Genomic DNA, 27,142 nt, shown 5'->3' with positions numbered 1-27,142 from the left:
TAATCCCAATTTGGATATGCATCGATTTTTTGACCACTACTATTGTGTGTATGTGTTGTAAAACCAAACCACCTTTAGTTAGTCAAATGTAATTATTTTTAATTAAGTTATAAGGATGTCATTTTTTCTTCCCGCTGTAAAAGTATTTGAAATGTTAGAGTGTGAATGTTGTCTGTCTATCTGTGTTGGCCCTGCAATGAGGTGGCGACTTGTCCAGGGTGTAACCCGCTTTCCACCCGAGTGCAGCTGTTATAGGCTCCAGCACCCCCAGCAACCCCGAGTGGGACAAGCAGTATAGATAATGGATGGATGGATTTTTTCCAGTGCCATTTATTTGTCAATAATAAGCAGGGAGCAGCCACTGCTAGTAATTTTCTTCTCCAGGATACGCTCAGTTATTCTCCTGTTAACCTTCCAGCTGGCCTTGGACCACACTCACACCCATCATCCCATGCACGCAGTGCCATTACCGCCATGTTTTCCATACCCCTCTCCCCTTACCTATACCATGCTGATCTAAAGCGATAACGTTTATTTTAAATGAGAAATGTTCCATGATCTCATTTAATGTGTGCATGCTTTGCTGTAATGGTATTAATAGTTTATTAAGGATAGTTACATCAAGACTGATGGGACAGAAACACCTTGTTGTCCTGTCCACAGGGAAGGAGGCTCAAAATATACTGTTGTGCGTGTTTAAATGTTAGTAACACGAATATTTATAAGAACACTCGAGGACATTATCATGGGTAAAAAAAAAAAAAAGAATAATAATGAGGACCAAATAAACAGTGTGAAGAATCTGTTTCTGATGTCTGATGGGAATAGTTATTCTAAGTTCACAGGAATCAGTTGCGTTATTTACAACATGTTAATTAGGAGTTGGAAATTGTTCAGGACTGCTGTGCACTATTTCTCCCCTTTTATCTAGTGTTATATATTTATCTCCTCCACTGATCTTTGTGTATACTTGGGGGGGAAAAAATGAAATTAGACATTCTAATGTAGACTACTAAAAGCCACAGTGGCTCTCATTGCATGCTTGAGAGCAAATTTGAGTTGTATTTATTTTAGACTTACAATCCTAAACATACATTTCTTAGTGTCTGCACACTGAGGTTCTGTGATCAAAAAGTGGGTGCTTCATCGGAGGTGATAATCACATGTTTAAACCTGACATAGTGTTGTTATGTCGTGTCTACGATTCTTTTAGTGTCTGGTGATATTTATGGACAGCACTGTATTCTACATAATGCTCTTGGTACCTCTCCAAGAGCTCATATTAAGTGTGAAAATAAGCTATTTTCATGTCACACTTGTGTGTGGCATTTGAACATATTTCTCAGGCCTGTTATTTTAGAACCATTTCCATCTCACGGGACTGCATTTAACCCACCGTGCGAGAAAAGTGAGGGTGGATGCACAGAAACTGATGGTCTTTCTCTACGTCTATTTTCCTAATGAATGTTTCTTCTTCACGCAGGGCTCCAGAAATCATCCTAGGTTTACCGTTCTGCGAGGCAATAGACATGTGGTCCCTGGGCTGTGTGATAGCTGAGCTCTTCCTGGGATGGCCTCTCTATCCTGGAGCCTCGGAGTACGATCAGGTACTTGAACCACGGCTGACTGCACGCTTGGATGATTGGTTACTTGGATTGTACTGAATGCCTTCTGGTCTGCTTTTGATTAAACTCCAGTTTGTTTTACATCGTTCCTTTGATCAAGTGTGAACACTCTAACCAAATTTAAAAGGAACCATAGCATCCAGAGGACTGAAAATCAAATCGTCCCTGAAAATGAATCTGGCAGTCATTTCCCATGCTATCAATTTGTTTTTGAGTAATTGGTAGATACCTAAGGGCTTGATTTACTAAGATCCAAATACCGTACTGAATGCCTTTTGGTCTGCTTTTAATCAAACTCCAGTTTGTTTTACATTGTTCCTTTGATCAAGTGTGAACACTCTAACCAAATTTAAAGGCCTACTGAAATGAATTATTTTTATTTAAACGGGGATAGCAGATCCATTCTATGTGTCATACTTGATCATTTTGGCTAGCGCGTCTGCTATCCAAGTCAAAGTCCTCCTGGTTGTGTTGCTACAGCCAGCCACTAACACACCGATCCCACCTACAACTTTCTTCTTTGCAGTCTTCATTGTTCATTAAACCAATTGCAAAAGATTCACCAACACAGATGTCCAGAATACTGTGGAATTTTGAGATGAAAACAGAGCTTTTTTGTATCGGATTCAAAGGTGTACCAATACTTCCGTTTAACTAGTGACGTCACGCGCATACGTCATCATACAAAGATGTTTTCAACCGGAAGTTTAGCGGGAAATTTAAAATTGCACTTTATAAGTTACATGCCGTATTGGCATGTGTTGCAATGTTAAGATTTCATCATTGATATATAAACTATCAGACTGCGTGGTCGGTAGTAGTGGCTTTCAGTAGGCCTTTAAAAGGAACCATAGCATCCAGAGGACTGAAAATCAAATTGTCCAGTGAGAAGGCCATTTACAGTAGTTTAGCTGCTGGATGGATTAGTCTTTCCAAGTCCGATTTATACTTTATTCCTCTGATTTTGGCAATGTTGTAAAAAGCTGCTGATGTTATGACTTAATGTGGCTAGTAAAGTTCAAGTCTGTTATTGTGATGTACAGTAGTCACTACTATTAGCACTATGGCAACAAGACCAGATGCAGTATAGACACATACACAATAATAATAAGAATACACACGTTATATTTTTTTAAATACTACAATGTCAAGCTCGGGCCAGCAGAAGAACAAGTGCTTGTTTGTCACTTACTGCTAAAACCAGTGTTTTACCGTTATGTACTGTAGTATTATGTACCATGGTAAATATGTAAATGGGTTATACTTGCATAGCGTTTTTCTACCTTCAAGGTACTCAAAGCGCTTTGACACTATTTCCACATTCACACATTCACACTGATAGTGAGAGCCCTAACCACGAACCATCAGGAGCAAGGGTGAAGTGTCTTGCTCAAGGACACACGCCATCCCTCCTTATGATGCATAAGATTACACACCATAACTTTAACACATCGTTAGTTACATCATGCATTTATGCCTGTGCGTGGTTTCTTCTTCTATAGTTTTGGTGGTTCCGGGGTTGTCCCGATACCAATATTTTGGTACCGGTACCAAAATGTTTTTCGATACTTTTCTAAATAAAGGGCAGCACAAAAAATGACATTATTATCTTCATTTTAACAAAAAAATCTTCCGGTACATTAAACATATGTTTCTTATTGCAATTGTGTCCTTAAATAAAATAGTGAACATACGAGACAACTTTTCTTTTATTAGTAAGTAAGCAAACAAATGCCCTTAATTTTACTGCTGATGTATGCAGTAACATATTGTGTCATTTTCCATTCTATTATTTTGTTAAAATTATTAAGGACAAGTGGTAGAAAATGAATCATTAATCTACTTGTTCATTTACTGCTTACTTTCTCTTTTAACATGTTCTATCTACACTTCTGTTAAAATGCAATAATCACATATTCTTCTGTTGTTTGGATACTTTCCATTAGTTTTGGATGATACCACAAATACCGGTACTTTTTAGAGACGGTATAGCACCGAATATGATTAATTAGTATCGCGGTACTATACTAATACCGGTATACCAACAACCCTACTCGAAACACATTTATTTTTTCAACCCAAAACAAAATGTTTCTGTTGGCACCTGCCCTTATTCTGCTTATTTAACAAACACAATCCACTTTGCACACTTTTAGATTAGCTTTGTGTGTGCTATCAAGTTTACAAGTGTTTTAGTACACGCAAACCTTTAGTAAATCTGTCCATAACTGTACTTGGAAAGCACTCTTTCCATGGCCAGATTCGATATGCCGCCCCATTTTGGTGTGACGTCATCTACAGAACTTGAGCCCATTTACACGCATAGACAATGTGTATAACGGCATGTAAAACTATTATTTTGATCACTTAAATGCATGTTTTTGTTGCCGTTGTCCATGATTACTTCAAAACTGATATATGTGTAACAAAAATGCATATAAAAATAATTGCCATTTTTAGACATCCCTCCTCTACCATAGACACCATAGACACCATAGCCTGTGTTTCCTCATGCTCTTTCCTGATACTTGAGTAAAACATCAGTAGAAGAGGACGCAAAATAGAATACTAGCGGCTTTCATTACTTTTCTCTCGTTTTTGAGCACCGGGTATGCACTTTTTTTTGTTTTTTCTGCAGGTTCTGACTCAGTCTTTCTCCCCTCGAGGGTGCTCCTGATTTTTAGGATCGCATCTGGCTTGAGTCTTTGAAATTGTTTCCATCCAAACTCCGACCAAAACCCTTCTTTTTCGAAATCAGAAACATTAAAATGATCGCTGTAAATTACACTCCTCTTGCTTGGTCCGTCCGATTTTGCGCGAGTCAATTTGACTGAAGAGGTCCGTAATTTCCATCATTTGGAGAAAAAAACCCTTCTTTAGTTGTATTGCTACAACCTGCAACAATTTATTCAAATTCTGCACGAAAATGATGTGATTTGGGATGGAGAAGCTACCAAAACACATACTACTCAACATTTCGAAGCTAAAATTGGGCATTCCAAATTGTGCTAAAATTCTTTACAAAACACATAATTTTTATGTCCAGAGCTATGAAATAAGTGCCAATGTTGTCAGCATAAAAGGGGCTTTATAAGGTCCAAGACCTTCAGGAAGAGAAGGTCTTGGTGCCGCTCTGAATAAACTCTTTCAGTTCCGTTGTGTTTACTACTATGGTTTTACAAGAGAGCAATGTCACCCTGTCTTGCTGTGACGCATTTTAAATGTTGTACCGTGTGGATTGAAACTACACTAACTGGAAAACGTATAAATCGTACAAACAAATCAACTAATCCAGACCAGAGAATACAAACTGTGTGAAAGGACACCATGAGCATTCATAAGTGTGTGCTTGTGAATGGGATTTTAAAGGGTGGCGTTGTTCTTCAATCCCCACAACAGCCCATTAGTGTTGCACAGCCCAGAGTTTATAGCAACATATGCTACAGTGCCACTTGTCCAATTAGTGAGCCGCTGTGCTCCAGAGCGAGACATTGCTAAGTTCCCTCACTCAGATTCAGTGACAAAATTGTGACAGAGATCTTATATGATTTTTGCAAAATGTCTCATTTGCGAATCGTCCTTAGACTTTGTTGACTGAGTTCTGAGCATGTTTTCTCACAATGTACAAAAGGAACCTCCATCTTGAAAGGGGATCTGAGCCGAGAAGGTCGTCGTGGCTTGTGCAGCCCTTTGAGACGCTTGCGATTAAGGGCTATATGAATAAACTTTGATTGATTGATTGAGTGATTGAAAGTTTACATGTTTGTCATTATGCATCTGTCTTGCAGATCCGGTACATCTCACAGACTCAGGGTCTGCCTGCAGAGTATCTGTTGAGTGCAGGGACAAAGACCACCAGGTTCTTCAACAGAGACGCAGAGTCCACCTACCCTCTTTGGAGACTTAAGGTACACCCAGTAGGACACTTCTACATTTCCGGTTTGAACCAGGAGGATACCAAAAATCAACTCTGATCTGTGACTGACATCTTACTGTCTGTCTGAATTGCCCTGCAAAAAATAAGTCCATCTTTTAGTTTTCCACAAGCTTATACAAAGTCACAGCTTTTAATTATGTTTACATTTTGACCAACATCTTGTATTGGAATACAGTTAAAACAGTTTATTTTAGCTAAAATTGTTGAACCTCACAAATCCACAGATTATGACATGCTTGTATAGACGACACAAAGCATGATGGGTACATCACTTCATCCACCCTTTATCCCAATACTCTTCACACTCTGGAACTGGGTCAATCTGGACTCATCAGACCACATGACCTTTTTTCCACGGCTCCACAGTTCAATCTTTATGCGTCTTAGCGATCTAAAGCCTGTGTTTTCCCCGAATTAGCCTCAAAGTCCTAATTTGTAGTTCCGGGAATATAATGGTTGACGCTGCCCCTTCCAGGTTCTGATAATGTGTTTAATACTTTTAAAATAATCTTATAGTTTCAGCAATAACCCTAGTTTTTGACCCTTCTAAAACCAAATATGGTATTTGGATGTTTGGCTTGGTAGTTTATATTGGCCATTCCATGATGTGACTGTTTTTGGTTTTACTATCATCAACAATAAGAACAATAACAATCAAATATGTCGCAGATTATCTGTTGTAAGATTTATGTTTTTGGTTTTTTGCTTTATTTACAGCGTGTTGTAGCAGGAGTTAAGGAAACTATGACATGTTCGACCTTTAGAATGTGGAAAATAAGACAAGAAAGCTCATTGATTAGTTACAGTCGTGGTCAAAAGTTTACATACACTTGTGAAGAACATAATGTCACGGCTGTCTTGAATTTCCAATCATTTCTACAACTCTTATTTTTTTGTGATAGAGTGATTGGAGCACATACTTGTTGGTTACAAAAATATTCATGAAGTTTGGTTCTTTTATGGATTTATTATGGGTCTACTAATAATGTGACCAAATCTTCTGGGTCAAAAGTATACATACAGCAATGTTAATATTTGGTTACACGTCCCTTGGCAAGTTTCACTGCAATAAGGCACTTTTGGTAGCCATCCACAAACTTCTGGCAAGGTTCTGGTTGAATTTTTGACCGCTCCTCTTGACAAAATTGGTGCAGTTCAGCTAAATTTGTTGGTTTTCTGACATGGACTTGTTTCTTCAGCATTGTCCACACGTTTAAGACTGGACTTTGAGAAGGCCATTCTAAAACCTTAATTCTAGCCTAATTTAGCCATTCCTTTACCACTTTTGACAGAACACCCAACTGCGACCAAGACCCAACCTCCGGGCTGATGATTTTAGGTTGTCCTGAAGAATTTGGAGGTAATCCTCCATTTTCATTGTCCCATTTACTCTCTGTAAAGCACCAGTCCCATTGGCAGCAAAACAGGCCCAGAGCATAATACTACGACCACCATGCTTGACAGTAGGAATGGTGTTCCTGGGATTAAAGGCCTCACCTTTTCTCCTCCAAACATATTGCTGGGTATTGTGGCCTAACAGCTCAATTTTTGTTTCATTTGACCACAGAACTTTCCTCCAGAAGGTTTATCGTTGTCAATGTGATGTCAGATGAAACAAAAATGTAGCTTTTTGGCCACAATACCCAGCAATATGTTTGGAGGAGAAAAGCCTTGCACATTTCAACAGAGAGAACCAGTAGAATTGTATGCTATCTGTGGCTGGCGAGGTAGTTTTTGTAGCAACTCCTTCCACCTCTTTAGCGAACAAACAATTCACGCTTAACTCTGCAGCAGGGGTCAAGGACCCTCAAACGGATGCAGAGAGGGAACAGGGACCCCCTACTCATATATCTTGTATTAAATTGTGTTTTCCTTTAAACTAGTCCTAAATGTACCTTGTTATTGTGCAATACTCCCCAAAAATAATGAGCTCCTAAATAACTCACACTATACACATGTAAAATATAAAAATACAATTATTACATACAATAAATAAACTAAACCATAACAAAAAAAAGAGAATAACTCCTCATGTGAGCTAATTTTCCGAGGGAATTAGTTACAATATGTATTTGTTATTTACTACTTTATTTCTCTCACCGTCACGTCACATTAGATCTAGCGCAGGGGTGTCAAACTCATTTTAGATCGGGGAAAAATTTACTGCCAAAATCATGGCACGATAACTTAAAAATAAAGACAACTTCGGCTTGTTTTCTTTGTTTAAAAATAGAACAATCACATTCTGAAAATGTACAAATCATAATGTTGTTCGTTTTTTTTTTATACTTTTATACTTTTTTATATTTGTCGTTATTTATACTTTTTGAATAAATTATGTAATAATGTTCATCTGTCAACTCATTTGTGTTAATTTTCAATCTATCAAGATTTAAAAAAAATATCAAAATCAAATTACAGAATGTTATTTATTTAGTTTGCCCCTTTTCCCTAACATCATGTGGTTTATTTTTTATACACTACCGTTCAAAAGTTTGGGGTCACATTGAAATGTCCTTATTTTTTAAGGAAAAGCACTGTACTTTTCAATGAAGATAACTTTAAACTAGTCTTAACTTTAAAGAAATACACTCTATACATTGCTAATGTGGTAAATGACTATTCTAGCTGCAAATGTCTGGTTTTTGGTGCAATATCTACATAGGTGTATAGAGGCCCATTTCCAGCAACTATCACTCCAGTGTTCTAATGGTACAATGTGTTTGCTCATTGGCTCAGAAGGCTAATTGATAATTAGAAAACCCTTGTGCAATCATGTTCACACATCTGAAAACAGTTTAGCTCATTACAGAAGCTACAAAACTGACCTTCCTTTGAGCAGATTGAGTTTCTGGAGCATCACATTTGTGGGGTCAATTAAACGCTCAAAATGGCCAGAAAAAGACAACTTTCATCTGAAACTCGACAGTCTATTCTTGTTCTTAGAAATGAAGGCTATTCCACAAAATTGTTTGGGTGACCCCAAACTTTTGAACGGTAGAGTACATATGCAGCATAATCTACAATTGCTGTTGCGACTTGTAGTGGACACATTTAGAACAGCAGTTTAATTGATTCAAAAATGTCCACTCATTTTTATACTTAGCAAACTCATCCCGCGGGCCGGATAAAACCTGTTCGCGAGCCTGGTCCGGCTTGCGGACCGTATGTTTGACACCCCTGTTCTAGCGCTCCGAACAACACTTGACGATAAAAGGGTTAGGGGCTTGTCTACAACCTGCTCGACTGCATTGAAATAAATAATAATATTAATATTAGTGCTGTCAAATGATTATTTTTCTAATCAGATTAATCACACTTTTGAATTTGGATTAATCATGCATCACAGTAAATAACCGTAAACCTCCTTAAAAACAAGATGCTGCATCTCAAAGGGCTATCCTAAATAAATTTAAATTTAATTAATTGCTTACATAATTTCAATTTACTTCAAAAAGACCCCAACGTTTTGACACAAATGTATTTTTATTGTCAGAATGTAATTTTTAATAACTGTTTTACATGAATGTACATCATTTATTTGTTCAAACCTTGCTAACATTTTTATCTAAAGTCCTGTGGGAGTCGATTTTGAAGGGAAATTTGCCAGTGAGTCAGAGTCTCATCACTCATATTTGCAATGACGTACGCATTAACCTGATCACTGAACGTGCAACAACCCACGCTTCCTTTCAGGTAATCATCCGCGGTTAAGGTAAAGGAGCATGTACAGTCAAACTAAATCTGCGCATATACATGATTAATGCAATAGTTTTTTGTGGTTAATTTCATGAGGTAATTTGTTACTTTTGACAGCCCTAATTAACATATAAGGCCTTTAAGAAATGTTAATGAAAGAAGTTACACTTTTATCCCCGGTGCTTGTCTTTCAGGTGTTTCTACCTTCTTAAAATAGGCTAGTCAGGAAAGATAACCTCCTCTTCTCCTGCCAGATCTTATAACAGCACGGAATCAATGACCACGCCAGCCTTCATGATCATGAATACTCTTTGGGCATGATTTACTAAAGTTTTGCGTGAACTAAATCTACTAAACCTGTGCAAGGTGGAGCAGAATAAGGCGTGCAATCCATTTTGCATCTCTGTCTTCATTAATATGCAAAATATATACTGACCATCAAACCTCCCACAATGCAAATATAATTATTCAGCACGCTCAGTGTGTTTTGTCAACATTTATCATCATTTTGCGTTTTATTTAGCACAAGTCAGAAGGACGTGCAAACTGACAGTTCCACACATGGCTGCAGGATCACAGACAGATGAGAATCCTCCGTTCTACATGTGTGTGTCAACATTTTGGACGGTCAGAAATAAAAAAAATATTACATATTTCGTATATACAGCAACATAATTTTATAATTGTATAGCGGCTAGAGCAGTGTTTTTCAACCTTTTTTGAGCCAAGGCACATTTTTTTCATTAAAAAAAATACGGAGGCACACCCTCGGCAGAAAAGGTTAAAAAATGAAACTCCACCAGGTTGTCATGCCTTATTTGGAGTTTTTGTTGTTGTTTCCTGTGTGTAGTGCTTTAGTTCCTGTCTTGCGCTGTTAATTTGGTGATCCTTCCTGTTTTGTTGGTGTTCTCCTGTAGCAGCGTCACGCCTTCCTTTGAGTTCTATTGCCCGCACCTGCTTTGTTTCCACAATAAAGACTATTTAAGCTGTGCGTACTCTATATTTCTTTGTGGGGACACTGTTGATTGTCACGTCATGTACGGATGTACTTTGTGGACACCGTCTCTGGTCCACACGCTGTAAGTTTTTGCTGTCGTCCAGCATTCTGTTTTTGTTTACTTTGTAGCCAGTTCAGTTTTACTTTTGTTTTGCATAGCCATCCCTATGCTTCAGTGCCTTTTCCTAGCGGGACTTGCCTTTTGTTCATTTTTGGTTTAAGCGTTACATACCTTGTACATACCAAAAAAGGTTGAAAAACACTGCACTAGACAACGGCTCATTATTGATTTACGTGGACTTATCCAGGTGTTACCATTTAGTGGTCAATTGTAAGGAATATGTACTGTACTGTGCAATCTACTAATAAAAGCTTCAATATTATAATTATTGTTTTGCAAAAAATATTTTTTGGACCAATTAGGTGAAGTTGCATAATTTCCCACGGCACACCAGACAATATCTCACGGCACACTAGTGTGCCGCGGCACAGTGGTTGAAAAACACTGGGCTAGAGGACTCAAGGGGCGGATTAAAATTAATTCAGTTGATGCGTTTTCGTGTCCCTTTGTGGTTTTTTTAATGACTTGTTTTTTAACATAGAATGGAAATTATTAAAATATTTCTTATATAAAAAAAAACTTAGGCGTATGCATTTTTTTTTTCGTCTTGAGTAGCATAAGAGCTCACCTTCAGCGGTAAAAAAGAAAAATTGATGTACATGTAAATGCACTGCAGGACTGCTTCTAAAATGCCCATAAAAATGGTTAGATGGCTCCTGCATGTTTGAAAACATAGCAAAACGTCTCAGGTTGGAGCACAATAACATGAATGTGCAGTCAAGGAGTTTCTCCATGGTGAAAGCCGTAGAGTACACACAGAATCTCTCATTTAAATAAGACGGTCTGTGCCACTTTTCAATTGCACACGTAGTCTTAACATTACATGCTGTTTAGCTCTTGGTGTTCAGATCCTAGTAAAGCAGGCTCTTTTTGTTTAAAGACGATCAAAAAGAAAAGGGATTAAAAGTGCGCCTACTTTAAATGCACCGTATATATCTGTTTATCCTCCTCTGGGCTTTTTATGGTGTTCATTTTCGCTTTCGTGGCGCACTGCTGCACTGAAGACATAATAAAGTTTGTAAAGTGAACTAAAAAGTGACGTTACTGTAGCTGACCCGTGGAGAAGAACTCCTCCTGTGTGAGCTATCTGACTTGAAGCAGTGAGCGCAGTTGGCTGCCTTCTTGGTACACAGCAGCGCAGTGAACAGAATGAAAGCATTACAGTTTAAAATCAATGGAATAAATGGAAAAACATACCAGTGTTTTAGCGGTAAAATTCAAGCAACAGAGCTGCCAGTTTGTTTGTTTTTACTGAAAAATCTTGTTTTATTGTTTTTTTTGTTGTTATTTTTTCATATTTTAGTGTCTTACTGTATATGGAAAAAAAAACAGTACCAAAGTTGATTTTACGGTAAGAAATTCAGTCGGCGGAATTGAAGCGTAAAATCTATTGTAAATTTTACAGTCTTCAATTTGATTGATTATTTGTTTTGAAATCATAAGTCACGCAGATATTTAAGTACAGTGTTTTATCTTTATTTTAACAAAAAATAATTTTTGGAATACATGATGATATAATATTTTGATTTTGATCAAATTTAATTTGAAAATATATTCCTTAATACCATTTCCTCAATTAAAAATGTTACTACACTGCAAAAGCTGAAATCTAAGTAAGATGAAATATCTCAAACAAGGGTGATATTTGCTTATTTTCTGTCTGATAAGATAATTCTTCTCACTAAGCAGATTTTATGTTAGTGTTTTACTTGTTTTAAGGGTTGTTTGGTCCTAAATGATCTCAGTAAGATATTACAGCTTGTTGCTGAGATTTTATGACCTATATTGAGTAAAACTTGAAACTAGAATATCAAGTGTTGCAAAGCTGTGTCATTAACACTCACAAGTATAAAACTGCTTTTTCAAAGTAATAATTTCTTACTTCAAGTATGAAAAAAAAAATCATGATGTATGCATATCATTATGTCAAGACAATGGCACTAGCACTTACTTAATTTAAGAATATTTTTCAACATATTGAGCAAAAAGGTCTCTTTTTTTATACCGAGAAAAATGCACTTGTTATTAGTGAGAATATACTTATTTTAAGGAATTTTGGGTTAATTGAGGTTAGCTAATTTTACTTGTTTTGGAAAGTCTTAACAAGCCAAATTTTCTTGTTCTATTGGCAGATAATTTTGCATAGTTCAAATAAAATACCCCTAATTTTTGTTGTTTTTTTTCTTGTTTTTGAACACTGACTTTTTGCAGTGTACTTCAACATTTCTCGACCGATTTGAAAAATTCCAACACCAACCATTTCAACTCATTCAGAACATTCAAGTCTTTTAACATTTTCCAAAAAATTCCCTAAATTCCCAAATTTCCATGAAATTCCCATTAAAATGAATGGGACATTCTTCAAAGTTCCACAATTCCCACATTTTTAATCCGTTCCAACTTCAAAATATTCAGCCTGTTCAGGAATTGTGTGCTCTACTTCAACATCTATAAAATAAATTCCCGGATATCCTAGAATTCCCAGTTTTTAGGGACATTCTTTCCTATTCTAAAGGAATTATCCATCTTTCAAACTTCCACAATTCCCACATTTTTCAACCGTTTCAAACTCATACTCTTCCACATTCAAACCATTTCAACATTCAAACTATTCTTACATTCATACTACATTCTGTCAGCATTTCAGTTCAACTTCAGCATTGGAGCATTCACACGCAATTCCTTCAGGAATTGCCTCATCTAATTATTATTATTATTTTCATAAAACACAAAGTATTTCATTTCTGTCAGTAGTATTAGCTCGAGTAGCTCAAATTTTAATTTTAAAAAATGCACTAAAACTACATGCAGACCGAAATATAAGATGCAGAAGAACAAACATTTTATTAATACCAATATTTTGTTGGTGTTCTGGCAAATCAAGTGTATTCCTTTTGTTGGGGTTGAAATAGCTGTGAAAATAAACGGTACAAAAATGAGTAAAAAGAAGAACACTGACCGAAAGCATCCATGTTGTCTCTAATAACCACCTGAGAACCAGAGTCTTCTGCAGTAGACGTTTCTTTTATTAGACTTACAGATTTCGGATGAAAAAAAATTGCTCTATTATTTAAAACACAAATGTCTACTGCAGAAGATGCTGGTTCTCTACTGGATAAATACACTATATTGCCAAAAGTATTTGGCCACCCGTCCAAATGATCAAAATCAGGTGTCCTAACCACAAGCAAACAAGGTCCATAAAGACATGGATGACAGAGTCTGGTGTGGATGAACTTGACTGGCCTGCACAGAGTCCTGACCTATACCTGATAGAACACCTTTGGGATGAATTAGAACGGAGACTGAGAGCCAGGCCTTCTCGACCAACATCAGTGTGTGACCTCACCAATGCGCTTTTGGAAGAATGGTCGATAATTCCCATAAATACACTCCGCAACCTTATGGGACAGCCTTCCCAGAAGAGTCGAAGCAGTAATAGCTGCAAAAGGTGGACCGACATCATATTGAACCCTGTGGGTTAGGAATGGGAAGGCACTTCAAGTTCATATGTGAGTCAAGGCAGGTGGCCAAATACTTTTGGCAATATAGTGTGTATAGCCTTGCTAATACAAAAAGTTGCTCAACAAAATTCCATGCTACTGTTTAGTGAGACAAACTGTGTATATTTGCATATGCATTTTCATGCATCCTCACCCAATCGAAGGATGCGAGACGAGTGTTAGTATGAGACCCCAGGGTTGCTCAGAGTGCAGGCTGAGTTCTGCTGTACTTCAGCAACAAGAAGCTCTAATGAGTCACATATAAATAGTGCAGGTCTAGAGGGGAAGTGTGTTGAGGGTTTGAGAGGAACATCTGCTTTATGTGCCCCGCAGACTCCTGAGGACCACGAGGGAGAAACAGCGATCAAGTCCAAGGAGGCGCGCAAGTACATCTTCAACTGCTTGGACGATATGGCCCAGGTATGTTTTTGCATATGCAGATCACAACTCTTGGCAGACTTGACACAATAATAAAAGCGACTTAGCTTCATTTACATCCAGAATTCCGAAAAGAAAGTGGTACGGCATTGGTATTTCTGTCTTCTTTTCTGCTTGTAATAATAGAAATGAAGACATTGCATACTGTGCACACCTGTTTGATGGATTATTCTAAATGAACAAGAATGAGGTGCACTCCAGACCTCATAGTAATCTAATGCTATTGTCACGTAGCAATGTATACAAACTGTTAATCATTAACATACCTGACTTGCTGTTAAATTTCAAGCATGGGACCATGTGTGCGTCCTGTCATGGTGAACATGTTCACTGCATTTCATGGAGATTGATGTCGGGGGTGTAGCGGCCCACTTGGATTAATGACACAAGATGCAGAGAGCTTCGACTGGTGCAACTTTAATTCCCTCCTCCTTTTCTCCTCACAATTTTGACACCGTGAAAACTATGAAGATGGACAGAAAATACAAATGCCATCGTACCATATTTCCACAAACAATACATACATCATGTTTACATTTTTAAACTTATAAACAAATCTTTTTAGTAAACTTAAATAATGAATGTTCACATGAATTAAGCTTAATTACAAGTTACAGCTCCTATTTAAATAAAAAAAATGACATTTTCCCGTTTGTTTTCAATGAAATGAACCACTTATTTTACATTAAATAAAACAATTAGTCTCCTCCTACCTCCTTCCGCTTCCAAGGGCGCTAAGTTTGCTCAGCTAGTTAGCCTAGCTTCCACACACAGCTCGTAGTGACTCTCCTTAAATGTGACATATAAACAACACAAACACGAGGCACAATAAAATAACCTCTCACAAATGTTCACACAGAATACGAGAAATATATCTTTGTCAGCATGTTTTACCAGTCCTGGAGTAACGTGAGTATGCTGTTGTCAGACGGAACGGCGGCAGGAAGTCAAGCATCAGCATTAAAGGAAGTAACAGAATAAGAGTGGGGTCTTCAAAATAAAGGCACAAAAAAAACGTAACATGACAGAACTGCATTTTTCTCATGAACAAAATTTGCTGCCATTTACAGGGGGTGCGCTAGGGCAGGGGTCGGCAACCCAAAATGTTGGAAAAGCCATATTGGACCTATAATACAAAAAACCAATCTGTCTGGCGCCGCAAAATAATGAAAAGCCGTATGTAAGTCTTATAATGAAGGCAACACATGACGTAAGTATCTATATTAGCTATAATAGCCTACTATCAAAATGGCTGACACAAATCTTCATTGACAGAAATGTTGAAATGTTATATTTATTGTACACATTTTTACAACATTAGAAACCATTAGTAAATCAGAAGCTACTCAGAAGGTGAGATAACTCCTGGAAATGACTGACTTTTAATGGCCAAAGGTATAGATGTGTGTGTCCAAGTTAAAGGAAACGGCAGGCTGTCTTCTTTTAATAGGTTTATCACAATCTTTGGCACGCTGGGTAACGTTTGCTGTGGTCTGGAACAACATGGCACACAAACAACTAACTGAAATGCAGCCAATATTACATACAGATAATGTGTCATGAGACATGCAAAACTAAATTATATACAAAGAGGATACAAGTAAAGGAAATTAAATGAGCTCAGATATACCTACAAATGAGGCATGATGATGCAATATGTACATACAGCTGGCTTAAATAGCATGTTAGCATCGATTATGTGACGACCGGGTCGCATCGTAATGCGGGGGCTCGTTCTCCCAGGAATGCAGATCGGGCTTCTGACACAGCTTGCAGGTAAAAAATTATTTATTTAAGAAATAAATAATACTGGAACAAACAAAACGTGCTCATAGCACTTAAGGCAGAAACAAAAGGAGCTAGCATGGGAGCTAGAAGGTAAACAGAGCCTTTAGCGTGGGAGCTAGAAGGTTCAAAGCAAGAAACAAAAGTCGTCATCTGTTGTATGGAAACAAACTAGAAAGCAAGACAGACTGACTGGGGAGGCAGGCTTAAATAATAATGTCAGTGATGACAAACAGGTGCGTGTCGGGAACCCAAGCGGCAGGTGAAAGTAATAAGTTGCTATGGTAACCAACTCAGAGGTGCATAAACAGGAACTAGAATGAGACCAAGACTAACAGAAAAACACAAGTGACCCGAAAACCCAAAACAGAACACGATCCGCGCTGTGGATCACAACAGATTAGCTAAAATATGCCTGATTAGCACACCGACAAGTCAATAACATCAACAAAAAGCACCTTTGTGCATTCACGCACGGCATCAAACATTTGGTGGACAAAATGAGACGAAGAAGGAGTGGAAGATTTTAAATGTAAACAAACTGTTGCGTCACAGTCCACACTATGGTGAGTTCAAGAACCGCCGGAATTAGTAGGACAAAACAATGTTCACCAAATACTTTCATCAGTGAAGCATACACACAAACATATTCAACAGTGGGCTTTTTAACAAATTGTCCTAAAACAAAAAACATACTAAAACAAAAGAATGATTTTTCCCCATCTTTTTCCATTTTTCATCCTTTTTTGCTGCAGAGAGCCACTAAGGCGTCGCTACAGAGCCGCATGCTGACCCCCGCTCTGGGGAGTCAGTTTTTGGTGGTTTTATTTGCAAGCCACATTGTATGGTTCAGGCTTTGGCTGTTTCATCACATACTGATTTTCTACGCAATTTGAGCACCTGCTGTTTGATTTATGACACTTTGATGATGAATTGCAAAGCCCAGAAACTGTGCCACACCCACCATACGCATAAGGTTCACAATTTAAATGGGACTCATGATGATTGTTTTTATTTAGTTTTTTTGCAATGATTTTAATCTACATTCAAAACACGTCCTCATAGTCACTATAGGCCGGGGGTGTCAAACTTGTTTTCAGCGAGGGCCACATCGCAGTTTTGGTTGCCCTCAGAGGGCCGCGTTTAACAATGAGTAATATATGAATATACATGTATATATGTATATATATATATATATATATATATATATATATATATATATATATATATATATATATATATATATATATATATATATATATATATATATATATATAATACATTAACAATATATTTTTTTATATAAGCTGCAAACATTTTTTAAAATGTTACTTTAAAAACTGGCAGCTCAGTCACCAGAATTTTACAGTAAAAGCATATAAAAAAAATTAATAAATGGAAAAACAATACCACTTTTTTAGCGGGAAAATTCAAGCAACAGAGCTGCCAGTTTTTTTTTTACCATAAAATCTTGTTTTAATGTTTTTTTTTTTTTTATATTTTAGTGTCCTACTGTATATGAAAAAAAAAACAGTACCAAAGGTGATTTTACGGTAAAAAATGTAACCGTAAAATCTATTGTCAATTTTACAGTCTAGAATTTGATTGATAATTTGTCTTGAAATCATAAGTCAAGCAGATATTTAAGTGCAGTATTTATCTTTATTTTAACAAAAAAAGATTTTTGGAATACGTGATAGCATAATATTTTGATTTTGATAGTATTGAATTTTAAAAGATATGCAATTGCATGCAGTACATGATTTTTAATGTCAAAAGGGAAAGAACAAATATATTTAGTAAGAAAAGATTAAGCATTTTATGAATGCATATTAATTCCAGGCTTTTGCGGGCCACATAAAATAATGTGGCGGGCCAGATTTGGCCCCCGGGCCTTAAGTTTGACTCCTGTGGTCTAGATCAGGGGTGTCAAACTCAAATACAGAGTGGGCCAAAATTTAAAACTGAACAAAGCCGCGGGCCAAGGTTGAACAAATTAACCTTTTCATAGGGACCCAAACAAGTTTTGCATTGAATATTGAACAAGCAAGGCTTATATAACTTTATAGTGACATGCAAAATCGAGTTTCAAATAATAAAAATAATAATTAAAAAATATCAATTGCATATCAAATACAATTTTAATACAAATGTAATGCCTCTTTTCTATTTGCAGCCTTCTGAGGTAAATATCAACATTAACTTTTTCCACAGGCTAATAAATTTGAAAATAAAATAACAATGAATAAACCAACCATTCAGGACTTTAAACTGCTCAGTTTGCAACACACTGATCTAATCTCATGTGCCCAAGCCAGATACCTGCCATCTTTTCTTGGATGCTAGTTCATTATTGTCGGTGCCCAGGCTTTAAGCTGAGGCAACCTTCATTATCGAACGAAGGTGTTCATCATTCATTATATCTCGTAGTCCACCCGGACCACAGTCTTGGGGGCGTGCCTTAAAGGCACTGCCCCCAACAACTTTAACACTGTTAGAAATATACGCCACACTGTGAATCCACACCAAACAAGAATGACAAACACATGTCGGGAGAACATCCGCACCGTAACACAACAGAAACACAACAGAACAAATACCCAGAACCCTTTGCAGCATTAACTCTTCCAGGACGCTACACACACACACACACACGCACACACACACACACACACACACACACCTTGTAGCGTCCCGGAAGAGCTGCAAAGGGTTCTGGGTATTTGTTCTGTTGTGTTTATGTTGTGTTACGGTGCGGATGTTCTCCCGAAATGTGGCCCGCGGGCCAGAGTTTGACACCCATGGTCTAGATGATATGTATAGAATATGCATTATTGTACATTTTTCTTCACAGTTTGTTTTAGAGGGCTTTGAAAGCTACAACTGTAACTCCCATTAGCATTTTTTTAATCATCTTTAAATCCATCCATCCATTTTCTACCGCTCGTCCCATTTGGGTCATTCCTATCTCAGCTGCATTCGGGGCGGAAGGCGGGGTACACCATGGACAAGTCGCCACCTCATCGCAGGGCCAACACAGATTGACAGACAACATTCACACTCCCCATTCAAACACTCATCTTTATAAAAAAAATAAAAATCTTTAAAATCGTTAAAAAAAAAAAAAGACGTGTGTTTTTGTCTCTCATAATGATTGTGAAGGATAGGCAAAATTCCAAAGTACATCCACCTCGCTGTGACATCATGACGTAACCAGATTGCAAAACCCAGAGAACAGAGGCATTCAGTGCAAGCTCGCACCAAAAATGCATGAACCTTATGATGCTTTGACATTGTTTAACGCAAACATTGTAACAATATTTATAAGTCAGAAAAGATCAAATTCATCTTAGGTCCTTTTTAAGCTCTTCAGTTTGTTTTACATGATTCACCTAAATTTTAGCTGGAAAATCACGAAAGAAAAGTACACTTATATATATTGAAATATTAACATTGTCTGCTATTATCAATGTGAAGGCCGCCCTTGCGTTACTTTGACCCCCCATTTCCATTGACTGCAGAACGGCTGCAAGACCAAACCGCCACAGAACAGCACCGCCATCCACAGTCCTGGCAATCTTCACCACCGTTCCGTCGTGCAGCAAAATAGTGCAGACGTTTACAAGTACTCGCAAAGCCGCTCGTAATCATGTGGTAAGGGGAGTTGTAGTAATGCGAACCACAAACAGGTTTTTTTTTCTGTCCTTCCAGAGGAGCAGAAGCAAATAAACACAGTCCTGCCATTAATATTAACACCGCAACAGTTATGCCTTGATAAACAACTTTATTTTTTGTTGCAAACAACAATACAACAGTAACATCATCCCTGGCGAGCGTGTCACAACAACCACTCCCCTGCTTTCCCGGTCCCCCTATCACAGGGATGTCAAACTGGTTTTCATTGAGGGCCACATGGCAGTTATGGCTGCCATCAGAGGGCCGCTTGTAACAGCGAATAATGTAGGAATTTGCCTCTGGATTTCATTATTGATTATATAAATTGTTTTAAGTAGACTGTCGATTTTACAGTAAAATCTTTACATTTACAAAATTTTACTGTAAAATATTCTGTTATTGTCTTTCTTTTTTTTACAACATTTTACAGTAAATGGAAAAACAGTACCACTGTTTTTTGGAGGGGTTTTTACGGAAAAAGCTGGTAGCTTAGTTGCCAGAAGGTGTGTGTTAAATTTACATAGTTTTTTACAACATGATATTGTTAATGGAAAAACAGTACAAGTTAGTTTTTTTATTCTGTCAACTTAGCTGCCAGTTTTTCTACCGTAAAAACAAATGTACCTCTTTTCCATTTACAGTAATATACCGTTAAACACAACAACCGTAGATTTTACAGTAAAAACTGTCAGCTCAGTCAACAGAATTTTAACGCAAAAAACAGTAGTAGTTTTTTTTTTTTTAATTTACAGTAAAATGCTGTAAAGAACAACGTCAAATTTATTGTCATTTTTATCAATTTGATGAGTAGTTTGCTGTAAAGTTGAGTATTTATTTGTATTTGGACAAAAACATGTTCGGAAAGTATGATAATATTTTGTAATATTTGTTGCAATATTGGATACTATTAAAGTTTAAAATATATGCAATTTCAAGCAGGACATATATTTTTTTCTGTCAAAATGAAAAAAATAAATGTTATTTAGTGAGAAAATATGAAGTACTTTTTGACACATATCATTTCCAGGTGTTTGCGGTCCAGATAATATGATGTCGCAGGCCAGATCTGGCCCCCCCGGGCCTTGAGTTTGACACGTGTGCCCTATCGGTATTTGACACAGGTCCCTATATCCCCATATAGCGGCGATATGGCTGTATATTATTCTTTAATTTTGGACCTCCAGAATCAACATGTCCTCATCCATTTGTGTCAACGAGGTGAAATTACTTCTGAAAACGTTTGAGAAATGTACTTCATGTCTGTCCCCAACCTATTCGGTATTTTATTTTGAAAATAAACTAGATCATTTATTTTGTGTTTGTGAATGACTTCCTGTCCAACGCAAGCAGATTTGAGCCAAATTGAACGGATTTGTTGTGGCGTCCAGCAAATATAGAAGCTCTGCGTAGATTTACTGCTGAAATGCGGAACATAAACGTTCCGGAGACTGTGGGAACGGACACATTGACTTAAATAAAATGGAAATGAGAATCAGAATCAAAATCAGAAATAATTTATTAATTCCCGAGGGGAAATTAAGATTTTCAGCACAATCTCATTCAAGATCAGACAAATATTACAGGGAGACAGAACAGGATTGCTGACGGGTCTGCCAACTTTTGGCGCCCCTTTACAAAAAAGGTAAGGGAGGGCGGGAGGGAGGGGGAAAAAAAATTCAGTCTAAGCCTGGGTTCTAGAGAGGGGGTCCAGGCTGAGGCCAAGAATAAAGAACCCTCATAGCCATAGCACACATAAACATGTGTGTGAGAGGGAAACATCATAGGACATTAAAAACATTAAAAGAGCAGAGCTGATACAACCAGCCACTTCTACACATAGCCACAAAAGTAAAACAAGAACAACAACAACAATAAAAATATACACTATGGTGGCCTCTGCGGTGTTCCACGCCATCGTCTGCTGGGGTGGGGGGAGCATGGCCAGAGACAGGAGCAGACCCAACAAAGCAACCAAGAGAGCCGACTCCACCCACAGCCGCCCACCAATCCTCGGCCAGTGTCCAGTCCACATGGATGAGCGAGGATACGTCCAAGGAGCCCGAGGTGTCCGATACATGCTCATTCAGCCAAGACACAGTGAAGCGTGTCCGTCCCGGGGCTCAGCAGCCAGCTCCGCAGCCCTGTCTCTTCTTCCGCATCTCCTCCAGTCTCTCCAAACGGACTCTGGTGTGGCAGAGACCCAGCAGCTGGTCTCCATGGCCAAAAGGCTCTCGGGAGGCAGATCCAGAAGTTCACAAAACAGCACTGCAGAAGTCACGAAAGTGCCACCCCTTGTCACACAGTCCCAAAGGGTCCCGAACCAAAAGGCAAAAAAAACCTAATGAAAACAAGAGGCAAGCATTAGGAACACAAAAGGGTGACACGAGAGCACCGAGCTCCTTTTTCCTTCTTGGAAAAAAAATAAAAATGAAAAAATAAAAATGTGCCATTCCGCGGCTGTTCCGCATCCAGTGAAAAACCTAATGTTGTGTCAGTTGAGTCGACTGCATGCTTAAACCAAACTGACCAAATTGGCAATCTGATTCTCCCTGTCATGACTTTACTCCCTACATGTAACGATTTTGAAGCCCCGAGCTAATTGAACACTTTCAGCCTTCCGTCCTTCTTCATTATGTGATGTCCAGTTCATTTCTCTCTGACGGTCTCAAATTAGATATACATGTGACTAAAGCCTCGTCACGTTTCCCCGCAAAAGAAAAGGAGGTTTATTATCTTCCTGGCATCCACAGCCATCTTGTCTTCCAAGGCCTTCAGCCATGTCATCCATTATACACGCAGAGACAGATGTCCACAATACTGACTTGTTTATACGGGTGGATAGTGAGACGGAGCGTTAGGCCCCATTCAGCAACCGTTCTTAAGAACAAATGTTGTTCTTTGGCCCACTTACGAAGTTTTTAAGGAGATTTTGTATTCACTAATGTTTTCTTAGCTGGGATTTGTTTGTAGGTAAGAACAAAATCTACGAGTGCTCCAGAGCACTCTTAGTGTGGCCTATTTGTTCTTAGGTGTGACAAGTTCCCTTACTTCTATTGTCTGATGTTAAATTAATTAAATTAATCATAGATAGATAGATACTGTGGATATAGAGATTTATAGAGAGATAGATAGATAGATATATAGATAGATAAGACAGGCAGACAGACAGACATATAGCAAAATGAGCAATATATAGACATTTCCAAATACCGTGTGCGTGCACACACACGCTCACACACACACACACTCACACACACACACACTCACACACACACGATGGCAATGCTTTTGCTGCTACAGAAAGATGCCGCAGATCGTGCGCTGGGGAGGGAGCGCATATTTCACCACCATGCAGACATATTTGCCCCAAGTGATGAATATTTATTTGAACGCTGCAGTCCCCCCTTTCTTAAACTTACGTTTTGACATTATGTATTTCCCCCCTCCGGATAATACAAATTTCTATTCTGTAATCTGCTTGTGTTTTCTCCGTTTCCACCGGAATTGTGCCCTTATATGGGGAATTAGGGGCGTTTACCTATGCAAATTACGGAATTAAGGGTGTTTACTTATGCATATTGGGGAAATAAGGGCATGTTTATATGCAAATTATCATAGACACGCACGCGCTAACCATTTGGCATTCAGCAATTTAAGAACAGCAGGTGGGAACAATTTGGCCGTTTAAGAACACGTCATGAATTTGAATGGAATCCTCTTAGGAAATCACAGATAAGAGGACAAGTTAGGAACTTGTTGCTGAATGGGGCCCAATGTTGGTAGTTTTCCCTTCACATTGAGCTCGATCAGCTTTATCTCCAGTGTGTTTTCATAGTAAGCCGAGTCGGGCTGCAACAGTGAGAGGAAGACGGGAGACACGGATGACGCAGGGCGATATCAAAACAGGTTGCTTCAATTAAAGTATGTGCAACATAAAAGTGTGTTTGCTTGGCAACTGTAAATTCAACAAGCCCGGGCAGTGATAATATCTTGTACTAGCCCACAGCATGTCATTCCAGACATGGCTCAGAGCAGCCGTGGGTCGACCGGACAGCCATAATTGGCCCCATCTTTTATGTGCCTGCATGTCCCCACACGGATAGCTTCCAGAGGCTGCAGCTGCGTGTGCATCGAGATGAGCGCATTTCAAAAGCAAATCATTCTGCAGCTTCCACAAACGGCGTCATGATCAGGCAGGACTCTCGGAGAGGCAAAAGGAGCCTGGGAAAAAAATATTGTCATATTTCATCGCTTTTGTCATAACTGCTAGCAGAAGCAGGGTTTGGCGGAGTGAGCGCAAACAAACACTCGCTATCATCTCACTGTCAGGCGCGTCCTGTTAAAATGTCATGGCTCCATGTGAACTTTCCCACCGTGGACCAATGAGCTATATATATATATATATATATATATATATATATATATATATATATATATATATATTCTATATAAAGCCATGTTATCAGCCGTGTGTACATTTAATGCAAGATCACCAAAACTAAAAGCTTCCCATTGAAGACATAATACTGTAAAACAGGGATCCCCGACCACCGTGTGGAAAAAACATAACCGAATAATCAATAACCCACGCTCTTTTTTTAAATGTATATTTTTGTATTTCTTTTTTTTTCTAAACTACTGTGGTACCTGAATCTATAAGCACATTGCGTTCCACGACCGAGCTCAACATTTAAAACACTCCTATGTTAAATCATTGAAATGATTTAAAATCAATTTAATCCGTATTTGGGCTTCCCAAAATCCCACAATTTGAACATGTAACGTGCCTTTTAAAAAGAAAAACTAACTTTTAGATGAGATATATTGTTTGAAAAATATTACAATAGCATGTACTACAAACAACCACTGTAGTTTTAGGAAAAAAGTACCGTATTTTCTGGACCATAAGGCGCACTGCCTATGAATGGTCTATTTTTTTATCGTTTTTCATATAAAAGGCGTACCGGAATATAGGGCGCATTAACGGAGTCTTTTTTTTAATTTTTATTTTCTAAATGGAAAACACTTCCTTGTGGTCTACATCAGTGTTTTTCAACCTTTTCTGAGCCAAGGCACATTTTTTTCATAGAAAAAATCCCGAGGCACACCACTAGCAGAAAACATTAAAAAATGAAACTCAGCAGCCGATATTGACAGTAAAAAGTCGTTCTCGCAATTGTTGCATGTAAATTCAAACCATAACCAACCATGCATCACTTTAGCACTCTTGTCTCAAAGTAGGTGTACAGTCACGACCTGTCACAGCACGCCGTGACGTATTTTGAGTTTTTTAGCGTTTTCCTGTGTGTAGTTTTAGTTCTTGTCTTGCTCTCCTATTTTGTTGTTGATTGTTATGGCATGTACGGATGTGATTTGTGGACGCCGTCTGCTGCTCTACATGCTGTAAGTCTTTGCTGTCGTCCAGCGTTCTGTTTTTGTTTAATTTGCAGCCAGCTCAGTTTTAGTTTTGTTTTGCACAGCCTAAGCTTCAATGCCTTTTCTGTTAACGGCACTCGCCTTTTGTTTATTTTTGGTTTAAACGTTAGATACCTTTTTACCTGCACTCTGCCTCCCGCTGTCGTCTGCATATTGTGATCATGACAAACATCCACAAAGCAATTAGCTACCTGCTGCCACCTACTGATATGGAAGAGTATTACACGATTACTCTGCTGCGCTCTAGACAGCGCAGACACTCAACAACGGCACTTTATTTGCAGATTATAATTACTGGTATGCAAAAAATATTTTTAACCCAATTAGGTGAGATGACATAATCTCCCACGGCACACCAGACTGTATCTCACGGTACACTAGTGTGCCGCAGCACAGTGTTTGAAAAACACTGGTCTACATAACCTATTATAGTGGTTCTTTGGTCAAAATGTTGCATAGATTATGTTTTACAGATCATCTTTAAGCCGCTTTCTGACAGTCGCTTCAGGATGCGCCGTTTTGTCGGCGGTCTTATTTACGTGGCGCACAATTTTTCAGGATTTATGGAGATCCCAAATACAGATCAGCAGGTACCAGAAGGTAAGAAAAGTTACTTTTGCATAATATTGCAAAACAAAACACCAGATAATGTCTTACCTTATACACACACCATAATAATACTCGTATGTTTAATGCGCCGACAATCCTTCAAGCGGTGCGGCTTCATAGCTTACCAAAGTCGTACTAAATCATTTTGATAAATTTTTCAGTGCCGTGTGTAATGTTCTATATTTTCAATGGAACATATAAATGTTGGTGTTGTTTACTTGAGACATATTGCCATCATAATGCAGTCTACATGTATCTCTTATGTTTGACTGCCATCTACTGGTCACTTTTATCACTACACCATGTACCAAATAAAAATAGCTTCGAGGTTGGTATGCTCAACCAAAATTATTCCTTACATTATAGGGCGCACTGTCGAGTTTTGAGAAAAAAAAAAGATTTTAAGTCTGCCTTATAGTCCGGGAAATACGGTAATAGTATTGTTCAGTGATTTGTATACCCGCGTACCAAAGGTAATGCCGGACAGTCTAGTTTGTGGAGTCAGGTCTATCCAACGACATAACAAATTGAAACACAACATCTGCAGCTTCTCAATATTTTTATGGATAAATGTTCATTGTTTGGATGTTTGAGGCTGCATGCCGCAGAGTGTGATGCAGACTGACTATAAATTCCATCTGTTTAAGTGCCACACTCATTGTAGCAGCATTCCCTCATTTATTTCACTAATGACAATTTTTTTAAGCCTTGGCAGACATATGTGCTCTCTCTTTCTGAATCATTGTCTTTCTTCTCTTATTGCTATTGTCCAGATGTCATATGTATTGGCAGATTCACTCGTGTTGAACAACTTGATAGGGTGCAGGTCTTTTTTTTGCCTTTTAGCTGAGCACCACCTTCTCCTGAGGTGTGACTCAATATGCGGCACAGCTGCCACCCTTGTCTTCACGTCACAGTGGCATGGCGCTGCTATTCAAGATACAGAGGTGGCTCCATAACCATATTTTATGTTAAAATCTGTTGTCTTTCAATTCAATTTAGTTAATTGCTTTCGTTCAAATTCTGAGTGGAAAATCGTACCTTGCTTCCGCTGTAACAAGATATTGAAAATAACTATATTTTCTGTGCAGTAACTTGTGTATAGTGGTTCATTTATTCTTTTATTTTTAAAAGTAGACCCCATTTTGTCAGAAAAACACATCTCATTCACTCTTAGTTGGTAATAATGTCTAAATATCTGATAATAAAGCATCAAATGTCAACATATTGCATAATTGCATAATAGTACAGCAAACAGTACATCTTAAAATTAGGTTTGACTGGTTGCACACTTTTGTTTGTATTGTTGTATTTCCT

At 38.1% G+C, this 27,142-nt stretch overlaps 1 protein-coding gene across 4 annotated transcripts in view; it reads left to right on the top strand.

The window, feature by feature from the left end:
* hipk2 (homeodomain interacting protein kinase 2) overlaps positions 1-27,142 on the top strand; it is a 267,614-nt gene that overhangs the window by 165,739 nt on the left and 74,733 nt on the right. For all 4 annotated transcript variants that reach the window (XM_062035875.1, XM_062035874.1, XM_062035873.1 and 1 more), the window contains exons 3-5: positions 1,484-1,607; positions 5,414-5,533; positions 14,216-14,302. In XM_062035875.1, coding sequence (XP_061891859.1) covers positions 1,484-1,607; positions 5,414-5,533; positions 14,216-14,302 — 331 coding nt within the window. The remainder of the gene's footprint in view (positions 1-1,483; positions 1,608-5,413; positions 5,534-14,215; positions 14,303-27,142) is intronic.

Source organism: Entelurus aequoreus, linkage group LG24, assembly GCF_033978785.1.
Source record: "Entelurus aequoreus isolate RoL-2023_Sb linkage group LG24, RoL_Eaeq_v1.1, whole genome shotgun sequence".
NCBI lineage: Eukaryota > Metazoa > Chordata > Actinopteri > Syngnathiformes > Syngnathidae > Entelurus > Entelurus aequoreus.
This window is presented reverse-complemented; position numbering and strand designations above follow the sequence as displayed.